This window comes from Anopheles aquasalis, chromosome X (genome assembly GCF_943734665.1).
Source record: "Anopheles aquasalis chromosome X, idAnoAquaMG_Q_19, whole genome shotgun sequence".
In the NCBI taxonomy this organism is placed as follows: Eukaryota; Metazoa; Arthropoda; class Insecta; order Diptera; family Culicidae; genus Anopheles; species Anopheles aquasalis.
The window spans coordinates 5,029,381-5,048,515 of NC_064876.1; the positions used below are offsets into that span (position 1 = coordinate 5,029,381).

General features: G+C 42.1%; 2 protein-coding genes across 2 annotated transcripts in view; both read left to right on the forward strand.

Moving 5' to 3' along the window:
• The window catches only part of LOC126569625 (polycystic kidney disease protein 1-like 3), a 131,599-nt gene that overhangs the window by 94,323 nt on the left and 18,141 nt on the right, over positions 1-19,135 (forward strand). The window lies entirely within an intron of this gene.
• Positions 16,590-18,821, forward strand: LOC126569726 (platelet-activating factor acetylhydrolase IB subunit beta homolog). Its single transcript, XM_050227013.1, has 3 exons — positions 16,590-17,003; positions 17,185-17,514; positions 17,607-18,821. The coding sequence occupies exons 1-3, from the start codon at positions 16,938-16,940 to the stop codon at positions 17,886-17,888; spliced, it is 678 nt and encodes a 225-aa protein (XP_050082970.1). The 5' UTR covers positions 16,590-16,937; the 3' UTR covers positions 17,889-18,821.

The following is a 19,135-nucleotide window of genomic DNA, read 5'->3' on the forward strand; positions in this document are numbered from 1 at the left end:
ATCATCATTCCCGTCTATTTTATCTTAAGAACGGCAGTTCTATTCCTCGTCGTTTCGTGGCATAAATGCACTTGTATAATCAAGCAAAAAATGCATCATTTGTGCATGCACACTTTTTCGACGTATAAATGAGGCTAGAAAGATGGAAAATGCATTTTCTGCCGGCTGTTCCGGCTGAACACGAAACAGCTGCTCAAATTGGATCAAATTAATTCGTGAAACGTTCTATCATAATCAGACGACGGAATTAGATGCATTTATTTATGCAAAAGGTGCAACAATTATGCGGAAGAAGGTGCATCAAATCGTGGTGCCAAGTCCGGGATTCGATCCAGGTCCGAACCGCGCTTTCAAGACGATGAGCGCGGCTGAAAGTATTTCCGTCTCATCCAGCCATCTCATTCGCGCTTCAGCGCGATGTGCGCTCACGGCTGCACGTTTTGTGTATCGAACGAAACCGGCCCTTTGATCGATATCGATGTCGTATTTCGTATCAAATAATCAATAAACGGCACAGTCGAACCTAAATAAATCTTGTTCATTTTCCAAAATTGGTCCAAAAATAGCGGAGTTAATCAACTTTAAAATACATGATCTGTCGCAAAGTAAACAGGACTTTTTGCATAGGAAAGTTTGAAAGTGTTTGAAAGGTGCATCCTTTAGGGACTTTCAGTCAAAATTTCATGGCATTTGGTCCATTGGAAGCAAAGTTATGGCGACTAAAATGGCAGTATGTTTGGGTGGTCATTACAAGCAATCTGAATGGCTAAAAATCCACCATCATGTTTAGCTTTTAAACTCGATAAAACGTTTACCGAATTGATGCAATAAGTTTGTGTTGACGGTTGTCTATCCAGTGGCAAAGTTTATGACGAGTATAGGCGTTTCAAAACCGGTCGTGAAGACCCCAACGACAACCTTCATGTCGGTGAAGGGGGGACTTCGGTATTTTCGGGCCAAAGGAAGGCCCGTTTTTAACGATTTTTAGTGACGTAACCATTCCACTTTATTTTTTCAAATAAATGGCATATTAATCTACAACTTTTGATAAATATTTGGTTTTGTTTTGAGCAACATTCATTGAAAAATTAATCTGTGGCATCAAATTTTGCTAGGCGTGTCGTCGTAAAGGTACTTTTTCCGGTGCCCATTCTTTCGTTCTTTCGAATAGCCGGTGCCCATTCTGTCGAATTTCCGGTGCCCATTCTTTCGTTCTTTTAATAGCGAGGGAAATTCGACACCTGGTGGACGGAAAGGGAGTGTCATTGCCACTGGTCAAGCTTGGAACCGGCCAGCAATAAGCTACGGTGTCATTTTTTAGGTATTTTATTCAGCTATGGATTAAAAATAGTGCAATTAAATTATTGTGCCACATTGCGTATGAGTTTGCGCACTTTTGGTATTATGCGACACATCAATTTCTGCACAGTAGTGGAAGAAGTCTCATTTGGCCCTTTTTTTCCAACCATTTGTATATTCCCGATGGATTTTTAATCATTTTACATTGTTTTTTTTAATTATTTTTCTTACTAACCCAATATAATAATTATATTGGGCGATACTGCGGGTAATTTGGTGGATTGAAGATTGTTGGTATGAAATCAATGCAATGTTGTTTCGATACCAATTTATGATCTCTGTGCTGCAATGGCAGGTTGCCAAGTCGGGCCAGAATTTAACGGGATCTTTATGAGACTTAAAAAAAGGAAGAATGATCTTTTCCATGCATTCTTCTTTATAAAAACGGCCGTTCATGGACCCTCCCGTGATGAAAACTTTCGTTTTCAAACCACAACTACAGGTTGCTTGCCAAATGAGTAGTTTACGGGCAATTTTATCTGCGTAAATGAGCTAAAACTTTCTTATCGTATTCCCTCTATGATTGATTGAAGTCAAATTTGCCTCCCAGTTTTTGTCAAAATGCAGTTTTACGTGTGATTCATCATCCAACAAACCGCATGGTTCAAAGTCGGTCAGCAATCGTTCGTACGGCTTCATTGCACGGATTTTGGCAATCAAGCGTTGTTCTATGGAACTATTTGGCTCTCTTCTGGCTTGATAGTATCTCACAGCTTCCCATAAAAGTATTTGTCGCACTCTGATTGCACCGGTCGTGGGTTTTTTGGTCAAATTACACTTAGAGATTCCAGGATCGGTTGAAAACTGTTTGATTAAGTTTTAGCCGTCGAATTGGGCATGTGATACGCTTCATCGTCTGTTTTATTATGCTCGCGATTCAACGTAATAATCCCTCAGTAACGTTTGAATATGATATTTCGAGCTTTGCTGGAAATTTCGGGGATTTATTCTCCAGTTTTTCTTCTAACTTATTACCAAAACAAGGATCATTTTTGGCCATTTTTTGTGATGTAACCATTCAATTTTATTCTTTGAAATGAATGGCATGTTAAACAACAACTTTTGAAGAATACTTCGCTCTATTTTGGAGGATATTTATTGAAAACCTTACCCAGGGTATCAAATTTAGGAAGCTGCGTCTTCGAAAAGATACTTTTTCCGGTGCCCATCGTGGCTGCGTGATGGGTTATCAGAAAAATACAAATCGATACTCGTTTGAAAGATTATAAGATTATCTAGGTAGCCCCGGAGAGTTTTTGTTGATATTCCAATTTCGATTTTTGGCAGATTTTTGAAGTTTGAAAAAGTGATGCTTTTTGTCAGTTTGTCTAAAAACACGAAAAAGATTTGTTTAGAAAAAAGTATCAACAATTTTCATGAAATCTCGATGGGGCTACCTGACAAAAAGTGTACAGATTATGTGTTAAAAATTTCGAATCGATCGGCCAAGTAGTTTTTACGGTAAGATGGGCACCGACTTTGAAAACGAAAACGAAGCAGAATGATCATCTCACTTTCTCCGCAAAGGTGCAGCAGCTGCTGGCAACAAAGCACGCAGATCAGGCTACGAAAACCGTGAAAGAAAAGATGAGCATCGGCCGAACTAAGCGGCAATAGAAAAGCAGCGCGATCTCCGCCCACGCCAGCAAGGAAGAACGCGTGTGTCCCTTGCGTGGGTCACAAAATCGTCACAAGGCATCGCTGTCTAGCCTGTCTCGAGATCACAAGAAAAACGAAAGGGTTAAAGTGGTGCTGGGAAAAAAGGCTAAAACAAATGGATACTTTTGCTTACTTGCGCTGCGTTGCCTCATCAGTAAAGGATCAGCATTCCAATAGCAGAACAATCGGCAACAAACATCCAGTGGCCGGTACGAAACCCAGCACACTCTGCGCGGAATGTTCCATTCCCTTGAAGGGGGACGGGGTTGGTAGGGAAGAGCGCGTGGCTTGTTTGTCAAAACGCAGCAGCACGGGGTAACGCGGTTAGTCGTCGTATTGATGTAGCGTTTGTGATCGATTGATTTTCATTAAGTCATTTAGCTCAGTGCGTTAATTTCTCAGTTTGGTTCCCTCCCAATCATCAAATCTCCTCATTCACATTCCTTCATCCACATACACACTCAACTCAAAATGCAAATAGGATTTGGGAGGATCTAACTGGAAAATTAACGCCCTGGGCTAAATGATTTATTGAAAATCAATTGGTCACAAACGCTTCGTCAATACGACTAACCGTGTGGTGACCGTGCGTTTTGACAAAAAAAATGCATGTATTTTCTAATATTCATAGTCACCGAAGCGCCTTCGACGTTGCCAAAAATAACATGAAGCATAGAGCCTTACAAATGTTAGGGCTGGGAAAACAAACAGAACCTGCGAGTGCAAGGATATAAATAGGCACGCGCGCGGTCAGCATTCCACGCTTTTGTGATATCAACGCGTAAAAGAAGACTAAATGATTGTAATAGAAAGCAAACAATATGCTGAACAAAAAGTTTTCCACGAAGGTACAGAGATCGGGATACGAAAGCAGATTTGACACCGCGATTTGATTCGCCTTTTTTCGCATAATTCTCGTGTTTTAGCGTTACAAGAATGCTTCTAATTGTCGTACAATAATGGCAGACCTTGTCACGAAATGATTTTTTATCATTTTCCCTTAACATTGGACGCTTTTCCTGTAGCACCACAGCTAAGAAACCTGCCGGGCAGAACATGCATTTTTCTGTCTCATTCTTTCGTTGAACAAGTTTGTACGATGTACATGCACAAATCATATTCTTTTTGCATGATTATCGAACCACATTTGAGTTCAGTTATGGCAGGAATCGACGAGGATACGCGGCGCGATCTCCGCCCACAACACGAGACCAGCTCCCGATCTTTTTCTTTTGGTACTGATTGCAACGAACACCGCCATTTTCGGTGCTTATCACCAACGCGTAGCTCACATCCTTATGCTCAACAATTCTATTGTAATGTAATGTAATTGTTAACAATTATCCATTTGTTTTAGCCTTTTTTCCCAGCACCACTTTAACCCTTTCGTTTTTCTTGTGATCTCGAGACAGGCTAGACAGCGATGCCTTGTGACGATTTTAGTGATAGAGAATGATGCGTATATGACCATGAAGATAAACATATTCATCCCTTCCTAAACTTTCGCCCACGCAAGGGACACACGCGTTCTTCCTTGCTGGCGTAGGCGGAGATCGCGCTGCTTTTTTATTACCGCTTAGTTCGGCCGATGCTCATCTTTTCTTTCAAGGTTTTCGTACCCTGATCTGTGTGCTTCATCGTAACACCGGCAGCACCTTTGCGGAGAAGGTGAGATGATCATTCTGCCTCATTACAACCGTGGAAAACGGTGTGAAAAAAGGGATCATCATTCCCGTCTATTTTATCTTAAGAACGGCAGTTCTATTCCTCGTCGTTTCGTGGCATAAATGCACTTGTATAATCAAGCAAAAAATGCATCATTTGTGCATGCACACTTTTCTTGGACGAATAAATGAGGCTAGAAAGGTGGAAAATGCATTTTCTGCCGGCTGTTCCGGCTGAACACGAAACAGCTGCTCAAATTGGGTCAAATTAATTCGTGAAACGTTCTATCATAATCAGACGACGGAATTAGATGCATTTATTCATGCAAAAGGTGCAACAATTATGCGCAAGAAGGTGCATCAAATCGTGGTGCCGAGTCCGGGATTCGATCCAGGTCCGACGCGCTTTCAAGCGTTGACGATGAGCGCGGCTGAAAGTATTTCCGTTTCATCCAGCCATCTCATTCGCGCTTCAGCGCGATGTGCGCTCACGGCTGCACGTTTTGTGTATCGAACGAAACCGGCCGTTTGATCGATATCGATGTCGTATTTCGTATCAAATAATCAATAAACGGCACAGTCGAACCTAAATAAATCTTGTTCATTTTCCAAAATTGGTCCAAAAATAGCGGAGTTAATCAACTTTAAAATACATGATCTGTCGCAAAGTAAACAGGACTTTTTGCATAGGAAAGTTTGAAAGTGTTTGAAAGGTGCATCCTTTAGGGACTTTCAGTCAAAATTTCATGGCATTTGGTCCATTGGAAGCAAAGTTATGGCGACTAAAATGGCAGTATGTTTGGGTGGTCATTACAAGCAATCTGAATGGCTAAAAATCCACCATCATGTTTAGCTTTTAAACTCGATAAAACGTTTACCGAATTGATGCAATAAGTTTGTGTTGACGGTTGTCTATCCAGTGGCAAAGTTTATGACGAGTATAGGCGTTTCAAAACCGGTCGTGAAGACCCCAACGACAACCTTCATGTCGGTGAAGGGGGGACTTCGGTATTTTCGGGCCAAAGGAAGGCCCGTTTTTAACGATTTTTAGTGACGTAACCATTCCACTTTATTTTTTCAAATAAATGGCATATTAATCTACAACTTTTGATAAATATTTGGTTTTGTTTTGAGCAACATTCATTGAAAAATTAATCTGTGGCATCAAATTTTGCTAGGCGTGTCGTCGTAAAGGTACTTTTTCCGGTGCCCATTCTTTCGTTCTTTCGAATAGCCGGTGCCCATTCTGTCGAATTTCCGGTGCCCATTCTTTCGTTCTTTTAATAGCGAGGGAAATTCGACACCTGGTGGACGGAAAGGGAGTGTCATTGCCACTGGTCAAGCTTGGAACCGGCCAGCAATAAGCTACGGTGTCATTTTGTAGGTATTTTATTCAGCTATGGATTAAAAATAGTGCAATTAAATTATTGTGCCACATTGCGTATGAGTTTGCGCACTTTTGGTATTATGCGACACATCAATTTCTGCACAGTAGTGGAAGAAGTCTCATTTGGCCCTTTTTTTCCAACCATTTGTATATTCCCGATGGATTTTTAATCATTTTACATTGTTTTTTTTAATTATTTTTCTTACTAACCCAATATAATAATTATATTGGGCGATACTGCGGGTAATTTGGTGGATTGAAGATTGTTGGTATGAAATCAATGCAATGTTGTTTCGATACCAATTTATGATCTCTGTGCTGCAATGGCAGGTTGCCAAGTCGGGCCAGAATTTAACGGGATCTTTATGAGACTTAAAAAAAGGAAGAATGATCTTTTCCATGCATTCTTCTTTATAAAAACGGCCGTTCATGGACCCTCCCGTGATGAAAACTTTCGTTTTCAAACCACAACTACAGGTTGCTTGCCAAATGAGTAGTTTACGGGCAATTTTATCTGCGTAAATGAGCTAAAACTTTCTTATCGTATTCCCTCTATGATTGATTGAAGTCAAATTTGCCTCCCAGTTTTTGTCAAAATGCAGTTTTACGTGTGATTCATCATCCAACAAACCGCATGGTTCAAAGTCGGTCAGCAATCGTTCGTACGGCTTCATTGCACGGATTTTGGCAATCAAGCGTTGTTCTATGGAACTATTTGGCTCTCTTCTGGCTTGATAGTATCTCACAGCTTCCCATAAAAGTATTTGTCGCACTCTGATTGCACCGGTCGTGGGTTTTTTGGTCAAATTACACTTAGAGATTCCAGGATCGGTTGAAAACTGTTTGATTAAGTTTTAGCCGTCGAATTGGGCATGTGATACGCTTCATCGTCTGTTTTATTATGCTCGCGATTCAACGTAATAATCCCTCAGTAACGTTTGAATATGATATTTCGAGCTTTGCTGGAAATTTCGGGGATTTATTCTCCAGTTTTTCTTCTAACTTATTACCAAAACAAGGATCATTTTTGGCCATTTTTTGTGATGTAACCATTCAATTTTATTCTTTGAAATGAATGGCATGTTAAACAACAACTTTTGAAGAATACTTCGCTCTATTTTGGAGGATATTTATTGAAAACCTTACCCAGGCTATCAAATTTAGGAAGTTGCGTCTTCGAAAAGATACTTTTTCCGGTGCCCATCGTGGCTGCGTGATGGGTTATCAGAAAAATACAAATCGATACTCGTTTGAAAGATTATAAGATTATCTAGGTAGCCCCGGAGAGTTTTTGTTGATATTCCAATTTCGATTTTTGGCAGATTTTTGAAGTTTGAAAAAGTGATGCTTTTTGTCAGTTTGTCTAAAAACACGAAAAAGATTTGTTTAGAAAAAAGTATCAACAATTTTCATGAAATCTCGATGGGGCTACCTGACAAAAAGTGTACAGATTATGTGTTAAAAATTTCGAATCGATCGGCCAAGTAGTTTTTACGGTAAGATGGGCACCGACTTTGAAAACGAAAACGAAGCAGAATGATCATCTCACTTTCTCCGCAAAGGTGCAGCAGCTGCTGGCAACAAAGCACGCAGATCAGGCTACGAAAACCGTGAAAGAAAAGATGAGCATCGGCCGAACTAAGCGGCAATAGAAAAGCAGCGCGATCTCCGCCCACGCCAGCAAGGAAGAACGCGTGTGTCCCTTGCGTGGGTCACAAAATCGTCACAAGGCATCGCTGTCTAGCCTGTCTCGAGATCACAAGAAAAACGAAAGGGTTAAAGTGGTGCTGGGAAAAAAGGCTAAAACAAATGGATACTTTTGCTTACTTGCGCTGCGTTGCCTCATCAGTAAAGGATCAGCATTCCAATAGCAGAACAATCGGCAACAAACATCCAGTGGCCGGTACGAAACCCAGCACACTCTGCGCGGAATGTTCCATTCCCTTGAAGGGGGACGGGGTTGGTAGGGAAGAGCGCGTGGCTTGTTTGTCAAAACGCAGCAGCACGGGGTAACGCGGTTAGTCGTCGTATTGATGTAGCGTTTGTGATCGATTGATTTTCATTAAGTCATTTAGCTCAGTGCGTTAATTTCTCAGTTTGGTTCCCTCCCAATCATCAAATCTCCTCATTCACATTCCTTCATCCACATACACACTCAACTCAAAATGCAAATAGGATTTGGGAGGATCTAACTGGAAAATTAACGCCCTGGGCTAAATGATTTATTGAAAATCAATTGGTCACAAACGCTTCGTCAATACGACTAACCGTGTGGTGACCGTGCGTTTTGACAAAAAAAATGCATGTATTTTCTAATATTCATAGTCACCGAAGCGCCTTCGACGTTGCCAAAAATAACATGAAGCATAGAGCCTTACAAATGTTAGGGCTGGGAAAACAAACAGAACCTGCGAGTGCAAGGATATAAATAGGCACGCGCGCGGTCAGCATTCCACGCTTTTGTGATATCAACGCGTAAAAGAAGACTAAATGATTGTAATAGAAAGCAAACAATATGCTGAACAAAAAGTTTTCCACGAAGGTACAGAGATCGGGATACGAAAGCAGATTTGACACCGCGATTTGATTCGCCTTTTTTCGCATAATTCTCGTGTTTTAGCGTTACAAGAATGCTTCTAATTGTCGTACAATAATGGCAGACCTTGTCACGAAATGATTTTTTATCATTTTCCCTTAACATTGGACGCTTTTCCTGTAGCACCACAGCTAAGAAACCTGCCGGGCAGAACATGCATTTTTCTGTCTCATTCTTTCGTTGAACAAGTTTGTACGATGTACATGCACAAATCATATTCTTTTTGCATGATTATCGAACCACATTTGAGTTCAGTTATGGCAGGAATCGACGAGGATACGCGGCGCGATCTCCGCCCACAACACGAGACCAGCTCCCGATCTTTTTCTTTTGGTACTGGTTGCAACGAACACCGCCATTTTCGGTGCTTATCACCAACGCGTAGCTCACATCCTTATGCTCAACAATTCTATTGTAATGTAATGTAATTGTTAACAATTATCCATTTGTTTTAGCCTTTTTTCCCAGCACCACTTTAACCCTTTCGTTTTTCTTGTGATCTCGAGACAGGCTAGACAGCGATGCCTTGTGACGATTTTAGTGATAGAGAATGATGCGTATATGACCATGAAGATAAACATATTCATCCCTTCCTAAACTTTCGCCCACGCAAGGGACACACGCGTTCTTCCTTGCTGGCGTAGGCGGAGATCGCGCTGCTTTTTTATTACCGCTTAGTTCGGCCGATGCTCATCTTTTCTTTCAAGGTTTTCGTACCCTGATCTGTGTGCTTCATCGTAACACCGGCAGCACCTTTGCGGAGAAGGTGAGATGATCATTCTGCCTCATTACAACCGTGGAAAACGGTGTGAAAAAAGGGATCATCATTCCCGTCTATTTTATCTTAAGAACGGCAGTTCTATTCCTCGTCGTTTCGTGGCATAAATGCACTTGTATAATCAAGCAAAAAATGCATCATTTGTGCATGCACACTTTTCTTGGACGAATAAATGAGGCTAGAAAGGTGGAAAATGCATTTTCTGCCGGCTGTTCCGGCTGAACACGAAACAGCTGCTCAAATTGGGTCAAATTAATTCGTGAAACGTTCTATCATAATCAGACGACGGAATTAGATGCATTTATTCATGCAAAAGGTGCAACAATTATGCGCAAGAAGGTGCATCAAATCGTGGTGCCGAGTCCGGGATTCGATCCAGGTCCGACGCGCTTTCAAGCGTTGACGATGAGCGCGGCTGAAAGTATTTCCGTTTCATCCAGCCATCTCATTCGCGCTTCAGCGCGATGTGCGCTCACGGCTGCACGTTTTGTGTATCGAACGAAACCGGCCGTTTGATCGATATCGATGTCGTATTTCGTATCAAATAATCAATAAACGGCACAGTCGAACCTAAATAAATCTTGTTCATTTTCCAAAATTGGTCCAAAAATAGCGGAGTTAATCAACTTTAAAATACATGATCTGTCGCAAAGTAAACAGGACTTTTTGCATAGGAAAGTTTGAAAGTGTTTGAAAGGTGCATCCTTTAGGGACTTTCAGTCAAAATTTCATGGCATTTGGTCCATTGGAAGCAAAGTTATGGCGACTAAAATGGCAGTATGTTTGGGTGGTCATTACAAGCAATCTGAATGGCTAAAAATCCACCATCATGTTTAGCTTTTAAACTCGATAAAACGTTTACCGAATTGATGCAATAAGTTTGTGGTGACGGTTATCTATCCAGTGACAAAGTTTATGAGGAGTATCCGCGTTTCAAAATCGGTCGTGAAGGCCCCAACGACAACCTTCATGTCGGTGAAGGGGGGACTTCGGTATTTTCGGGCCAAAAACAGGCCCGTTTTCGACGATTTTTAGTGACGTAACCATTCCACTTTATTTTTTCAAATAAATGGCATATTAATCTACAACTTTTGATAAATATTTGGTTTTGTTTTGAGCAACATTCATTGAAAAATTAATCTGTGGCATCAAATTTTGCTATGCGTGTCGTCGTAAAGGTACTTTTTCCGGTGCCCATTCTTTCGTTCTTTCGAATAGCCGGTGCCCATTCTGTCGAATTTCCGGTGCCCATTCTTTCGTTCTTTTAATAGCGAGGGAAATTCGACACCTGGTGGACGGAAAGGGAGTGTCATTGCCACTGGTCAAGCTTGGAACAGGCCAGCAATAAGCTACGGTGTCATTTTGTAGGTATTTTATTCAGCTATGGATTAAAAATAGTGCAATTAAATTATTGTGCCACATTGCGTATGAGTTTGCGCACTTTTGGTATTATGCGACACATCAATTTCTGCACAGTAGTGGAAGAAGTCTCATTTGGCCCTTTTTTTCCAACCATTTTTATATTCCCGATGGATTTTTAATCATTTTACATTGTTTTTTTTAATTATTTTTCTTACTAACCCAATATAATAATTATATTGGGCGATACTGCGGGTAATTTGGTGGATTGAAGATTGTTGGTATGAAATCAATGCAATGTTGTTTCGATACCAATTTATGATCTCTGTGCTGCAATGGCAGGTTGCCAAGTCGGGCCAGAATTTAACGGGATCTTTATGAGACTTAAAAAAAGGAAGAATGATCTTTTCCATGCATTCTTCTTTATAAAAACGGCCGTTCATGGACCCTCCCGTGATGAAAACTTTCGTTTTCAAACCACAACTACAGGTTGCTTGCCAAATGAGTAGTTTACGGGCAATTTTATCTGCGTAAATGAGCTAAAACTTTCTTATCGTATTCCCTCTATGATTGATTGAAGTCAAATCTGCCTCCCAGTTTTTGTCAAAATGCAGTTTTACGTGTGATTCATCATCCAACAAACCGCATGGTTCAAAGTCGGTCAGCAATCGTTCGTACGGCTTCATTGCACGGATTTTGGCAATCAAGCGTTGTTCTATGGAACTATTTGGCTCTCTTCTGGCTTGATAGTATCTCACAGCTTCCCATAAAAGTATTTGTCGCACTCTGATTGCACCGGTCGTGGGTTTTTTGGTCAAATTACACTTAGAGATTCCAGGATCGGTTGAAAACTGTTTGATTAAGTTTTAGCCGTCGAATTGGGCATGTGATACGCTTCATCGTCTGTTTTATTATGCTCGCGATTCAACGTAATAATCCCTCAGTAACGTTTGAATATGATATTTCGAGCTTTGCTGGAAATTTCGGGGATTTATTCTCCAGTTTTTCTTCTAACTTATTACCAAAACAAGGATCATTTTTGACCATTTTTTGTGATGTAACCATTCAATTTTATTCTTTGAAATGAATGGCATGTTAAACAACAACTTTTGAAGAATACTTCGCTCTATTTTGGAGGATATTTATTGAAAACCTTACCCAGGGTATCAAATTTAGGAAGCTGCGTCTTCGAAAAGATACTTTTTCCGGTGCCCATCGTGGCTGCGTGATGGGTTATCAGAAAAATACAAATCGATACTCGTTTGAAAGATTATAAGATTATCTAGGTAGCCCCGGAGAGTTTTTGTTGATATTCCAATTTCGATTTTTGGCAGATTTTTGAAGTTTGAAAAAGTGATGCTTTTTGTCAGTTTGTCTAAAAACACGAAAAAGATTTGTTTAGAAAAAAGTATCAACAATTTTCATGAAATCTCGATGGGGCTACCTGACAAAAAGTGTACAGATTATGTGTTAAAAATTTCGAATCGATCGGCCAAGTAGTTTTTACGGTAAGATGGGCACCGACTTTGAAAACGAAAACGAAGCAGAATGATCATCTCACTTTCTCCGCAAAGGTGCAGCAGCTGCTGGCAACAAAGCACGCAGATCAGGCTACGAAAACCGTGAAAGAAAAGATGAGCATCGGCCGAACTAAGCGGCAATAGAAAAGCAGCGCGATCTCCGCCCACGCCAGCAAGGAAGAACGCGTGTGTCCCTTGCGTGGGTCACAAAATCGTCACAAGGCATCGCTGTCTAGCCTGTCTCGAGATCACAAGAAAAACGAAAGGGTTAAAGTGGTGCTGGGAAAAAAGGCTAAAACAAATGGATACTTTTGCTTACTTGCGCTGCGTTGCCTCATCAGTAAAGGATCAGCATTCCAATAGCAGAACAATCGGCAACAAACATCCAGTGGCCGGTACGAAACCCAGCACACTCTGCGCGGAATGTTCCATTCCCTTGAAGGGGGACGGGGTTGGTAGGGAAGAGCGCGTGGCTTGTTTGTCAAAACGCAGCAGCACGGGGTAACGCGGTTAGTCGTCGTATTGATGAAGCGTTTGTGATCGATTGATTTTCACTAAATCATTTAGTTCAGTACGTTAGCTTTTCATTTTGGTTCTCCGAATCCTATCATCAAATCCCCTCATTCACATTCCTTCATCCACATACACACCCAACTCAGACAAACATACATCACTACATTACAAATACAAAATAGGTTTTGGGAGAGCCAAAATGAAAAATTAACGCACTGGGCTAAATGATTTATTGCAAATCAATTGATCACAAACGCTTCGTCAATACGACTAACCGTGTGGTGACCGTGCGTTTTGACAAAAAATGCATGTATTTTCTAAAATTCATAAAGTCACCGAAGCGCCTTCGACGTTGCCAAAAATAACATGAAGCATAGAGCCTTACAAATGTTAGGGCTGGGAAAACAAACAGAACCTGCGAGTGCAAGGATATAAATAGGCACGCACGCGGTCAGCATGCCACGCTTTTGTGATATCAACGCGTAAAAGAAGACTAAATGATTGTAATAGAAAGCAAACAATATGCTGAACAAAAAGTTTGCCACGAAAGGTACAGAGATCGGGATACGAAAGCAGATTTGACACCGCGGTTTGATTCGCCCTTTTTCGCATAATTCTCGTAAAACACGAGAATACACAAGACAAGAATGCTTCTAATTGTCGTACAATAATGGCAGACCTTGTCACGAATTGATTTTTTATCATTTTCCCTTAACATTGGACGTTCTTCCTGTTGCAGAACAGCTAAGAAACCTGCCGGGCAGAACATGCATTTTTCTGTCTCATTCTTTCGTTGAACAAGTTTGTTCGATGTACATGCACAAATCATATTCTTTTTGCATGATTATCGAACCACATTTGAGTTCAGTTATGCCAGGAATCGACGAGGATACGCGGCGCGATCTCCGCCCACAACACGAGACCAGCTCCCGATCTTTTTCTTTTGGTACTGGTTGCAACGAACACCGCCATTTTCGGTGCTTATCACCAACGCGTAGCTCAAATCCTTATGCTCAACAATTCTATTGTAATGTAATGTAATTGTTAACAATTATACATTTGTTTAAGCCTTTTTTCCCAGCACCACTTCAACCCTTTCGTTTTTCTTGTGATCTCGAGACAGGCTAGACAGCGATGCCTTGTGACGATTTTTGTGATAGAGAATGATGCGTATATGACCATGAAGATAAACATAATCATCCCTTCCTAAACTTTCGCCCACGCAAGGGACACACGCGTCCTTCCTTGCTGGCGTGGGCGGAGATCGCGCTGCATTTTTATTACCGCTTAGTTCGGTGGATGATCATCTTTTCATTCACGGTTTTCGTACCCTGATCTGTGTGCTTCATCGCAACACCGGCGGCACCTTTGCGGAAAAGGTGAGATGATCATTCTGCCTCATTACAACCGTGGAAAACGGTGTGAAAAAAAGGGATCATCAATCCCGTCTATTTTATCTTAAGAACGGCAGTTCTATTCCTCGTCGTTTCGTGGCATAAATGCACTTGTATAATCAAGCAAAAAAATGCATCATTTGTGCATGCACACTTTTTCGACGTATAAATGAGGCTAGAAAGATGGAAAATGCATTTTCTGCCGGCTGTTCCGGCTGAACACGAAACAGCTGCTCAAATTGGATCAAATTAATTCGTGAAACGTTCTATCATAATTGGACGACGGAATTAGATGCATTTATTTATGCAAAAGGTGCAACAATTATGCGCAAGAAGGTGCATCAAATCGTGGTGCCAAGTCCGGGAATCGATCCAGGTCCGAACCGCGCTTTCAAGACGATGAGCGCGGCTGAAAGTATTTCCGTTTCATCCAGCCATCTCATTCGCGCTTCAGCGCGATGTGCGCTCACGGCTGCACGTTTTGTGTATCGAACGAAACCGGCCGTTTGATCGATATCGATGTCGTATTTCGTATCAAATAATCAATAAACGGCACAGTCGAACCTAAATAAATCTTGTTCATTTTCCAAAATTGGTCCAAAAATAGCGGAGTTAATCAACTTTAAAATACATGATCTGTCGCAAAGTAAACAGGACTTTTTGCATAGGAAAGTTTGAAAGTGTTTGAAAGGTGCATCCTTTAGGGACTTTCAGTCAAAATTTCATGGCATTTGGTCCATTGGAAGCAAAGTTATGGCGACTAAAATGGCAGTATGTTTGGGTGGTCATTACAAGCAATCTGAATGGCTAAAAATCCACCATCAAGTTTAGCATTTAAACTCGATAAAACGTTTACCGAATTGATGAAATAAGTTTGTGGTGACGGTTGTCTATCCAGTGGCAAAGTTTATGAGGAGTATACGCGTTTCACAACCGGTCGTGAAGACCCCAACGACAACCTTCATGTCGGTGAAGGGGGGACCATTTTTTAACGATTTTTAGTGACGTAACCATTCCACTTTATTTTTTCAAATAAATGGCATATTAATCTACAACTTTTGATAAATATTTGGTATTGTTTTGAGCAACATTCATTGAAATATTAATTTGTGGCATCAAATTTTGCTAGGCGTGTCGTCGTAAAGGTACCTTTTCCGGTGCCCATCGTAACGACATGACGGGTCATCTGAAATCGATACAAATCGATAGTTGTTAGAAAGATTATAAGTTTATCTAGGTAGCCCCGGAGATTTTTGTGGTAATTTTCCTATTTTTCGATTTTTGGCAGATTTTTGAAATTAAAAAAGTGATGCTTTTTGTCATTTTGTCTAAAAACACGGTTTTTAAAGATTTGTTTAGAAAAAAGTATCAACAATTTTAATGAAATCTCGACGGAACTACCTGGCAAATAGTGTACAGATTATGTATTAAAAATATCAAATCAATCAGTCCAGTAGTTTTTACGGTACGATGGGCACCGACTTTGAAAATGTTGGTTTTGGGGAAACGCTCTTCAAAGCAGCGTGCTGCATGGATCCTTGTATGAAAGGCGAATTTTCAAAAATCTGTATGTTTGTCAGTTTTGCTTCGATTGTTCCGAAAATTTTACAAAATGAAAGGATCAGCCTCCAGAGAAAAATGTGAAAAGTATGTGTCACAAAACAAAGTTAAATACGGAAACCTTTCCCCCTAAAAGTACACCAATTTCTTAAACCAATGCTATGAAGGGGTGGAGAAGGAAGAGGACACTGTTCTTCCATTGCCAATTTATGAATATCTGGGTAGATTTTCTCGAGAAAAATCAACTTTAGCAAGTGTTAAAGTCCATCGGTTAGACCGTTTCTACACACAGCCAAAATTTGGCGGCTAAAGTCAAAAAAAGAGAACTTCATTTTTCCAACATTTTGGAAAAAATAATGGCAGATGGAGACAAATTTACATCTACGGTACGGCCTACACTGGAGTGCAGCATTATGTGTCTGCCGATCAGCTTAAAGCATATTATATTTTTAAAAAAGCTGTTTGCAGGTGTGTTAAAGTTATTTCGCGATGATTCTGTAGTTTTTCTGAAGTTCTTCTTTTCAAGCGTCCCTACACGCACCATTATTTTTTTTATATGGGGCTTTTGACTTTTGCCGACAATTTTGACTTTAGCCGCCAAATTTTGGCTGTGTGTAGAAACTGTCTTAGACCACCGCCAAAAATTGAAATATCGAAACGCCTAAAATTATGCAATTACAGCTTGGCAGTTTTGTGGCGTGCAGCAAAATGCCGGCCGGTATATGGCTTAAATGTTGGCCATATAACGGCGTCACAGCATAGCAACGTATGACAGTCAAACCAGTCAAACAAATCAGCAAATGAAGTGAAAGTTGCTGGCTTTACAAGTTTTGCAGAGCAATTGTGGTTGCAATTGGGGCTGAAGTAAGTGAAAAATAGCGGTTTACAGACCAAAAGGTGCCCACCCCTGGTACCGCATGACGCACGTCCTGTGGATCGGGAAATCTGCCATCATAGCTCAGCGAAGATAACAACCGAGGGGCCCCTTTTGTTTGCCGTGCTTTCTTTGGCTTCTGTGCCGCACCGGAGTAGTGGTTGGGCCGCCGAAGTGCTGCGCTTTTCTCAAGTAGCTGGCCTGGTCTTTCGCCGCGTACGCGTTTACAAACCGGGGCGGAACACCGAGGAACAAAAGAACAGACAGCAGCGAAATGAGCGAAACGACTGTGGCTGCCATCTGCAAGGATCTGGACGGTGACGACCGATGGATGAGCATCGTAAGTATCCCGCCACCGCCCCCGCCGCCGTCGGTGCAGGGCAATCCACCATCAACCGGCCGAACCCGATGACGATCAATGCTCGACAATCAATGCATCTTGCCCTCTTCCTCCTACGCACCGCACAACATCACAATCCGCCACGCCATGCCACCGCAAACCATCGTACCGCACCCGGCAGCACAAACACTTTGTCGCCGAGTGCAAGGAGAAGGATCCGGACGTCATGTTCATCGGTGACTGCGTGCTGGAGTCGCTGCAGTTCACCGACTACTGGAATCAGCAGTTCGTGCCGATGCACTGCCTCAACTTCAGCATTCGCACTGACCGGACACAGCACATCCTTTGGCGGCTGCAGAACGGCGAGCTGGAGAACGTGCGACCGAAGGCGGTGGTGCTGCACGCCGGCACCAACAACATCAGCGACACGGCCGAGGCGGTGACCGAGGGCATCCTCGAGCTGGTGCGCACTATCCGCCAGAAGCTGCCCGATGTTTACATCGTGCTGCCGGTAGGTTAGCCCGGTCGGCATGTAACGTGCACTCTGATCACTGCTTCTGAGACGCTCCTTTTTTTCTTCCCCTGTTTCGGTTATCTTTGCAGACGCTGCTGCCGCGGGGCCAGCAACCCAATCGGCTACGGGACAAGAACGATCAGGTGAACCGGTTGCTGCGCGAACGGTGCGCCGGCATCAGCAAGGTGCAGATCGTGAGCGTCGACGGTGGCCTGATACAGAGCGACGGTACGATCAGCCACCACGACATGTTCGACTATCTCAATCTCACGAACGTGGGCTGCAAGAAAGTGTTTGAACCAATCTGGGACCTGTTGCACCAGATACTGACCGAGAACGAGAAGGAGCGCGATCTCACACCATCGGAGTGAGCAGCAGTAAGGCTGTAGCGATAGTGGTGGTGGTGGTGGTATCTGTCGCTGATCGTGCGCCGATCAAGAAGGGCAAAAGCAGCGGGCAGGAGGGATATCTCGTCGCACGGGACGTTTCCAATCCGAAGCAGCGGCAGCACTACCCAGCGGTGGTGTACGGTGTTTGCTCACTTAGGTGAGCTGAGTTAGCGTTGTAGCCCTCGCTCTTTGGCCAACACTAATCACCATCACCACCATTACATAACACCCACAAAACACCTCTACATAAGAACATTCCACTTTATTACATCGATCTCATGTTGCGCCTTATACGAATGTGTTTTTTTTCTGCGATTGCTTGTTTATTGCTCTTTTTGTGCCCATCCATCCCTCCTCCAGTATAATTGCTTAGTATTCAACAACACACACCCTTACGCCCCGATAAGGACGACAGCCTACTTTCTTTGCCACCAATATCTCGCGTATTCACGTGTGCAAGGTAGTAAGATGGGGAAAACCCACACCAAAAAACAATGTGCAAGAGCTGCACACTGCTAATCATGCAACAGGATAGCAACGGTGGGTGGCCGAAGAGCGAAGGGGAAGAGGATGACGTTGGCTTAGCGTAGCATCATCGCAAAATCACACGAGCTAGCTTATTCTGAAACAAACCAAATGACCTTTGTAGTCTATTTTGATTTATCACTTATTAGTTTGAGAAACAGTGGGAGAGATGACGAGAGCGAAATAATGTCAGGGTTTAACTGCTCAACGGATAAAAAACTTTTCGAAACTGGATCAACGGATTCAACACGATTCCAGGTGGACCTTGAACTCGAATGTCAATCACCGGTGAACCTTAATAAGCGAATAAAGTAATGCTGGCACTTTCATACACATCAGGGACAGCGATCAGGGTGCACTCCGTCGCTGGTATGTTTGTGCTAAAGCTCACAGTTCCACTACCTGGGCGCGTTCGTTGATTGCAACTTTTCTGTTCTGTCGTTGGTTGTTGTTTGTTTTGAGAAAAGAACCTATTCTACCTACTGATACTGAGCTAAAGCGAAAGAACCGTACAATAGAACGCAGCTTATGTTTACTGGAGGGAAATAAGATTTATTTTATAGAAGACATTTAAATAAATGGAAAAGAAGAAATGTTACAACTTTTCAAACGCGGGACGAATGCATACTGTTACTCTCATTCCAAAGAATCGTTCCTGACACGCCAAGACCACAAAGTTCTTACGGAATTAAGCATCCAGAAAC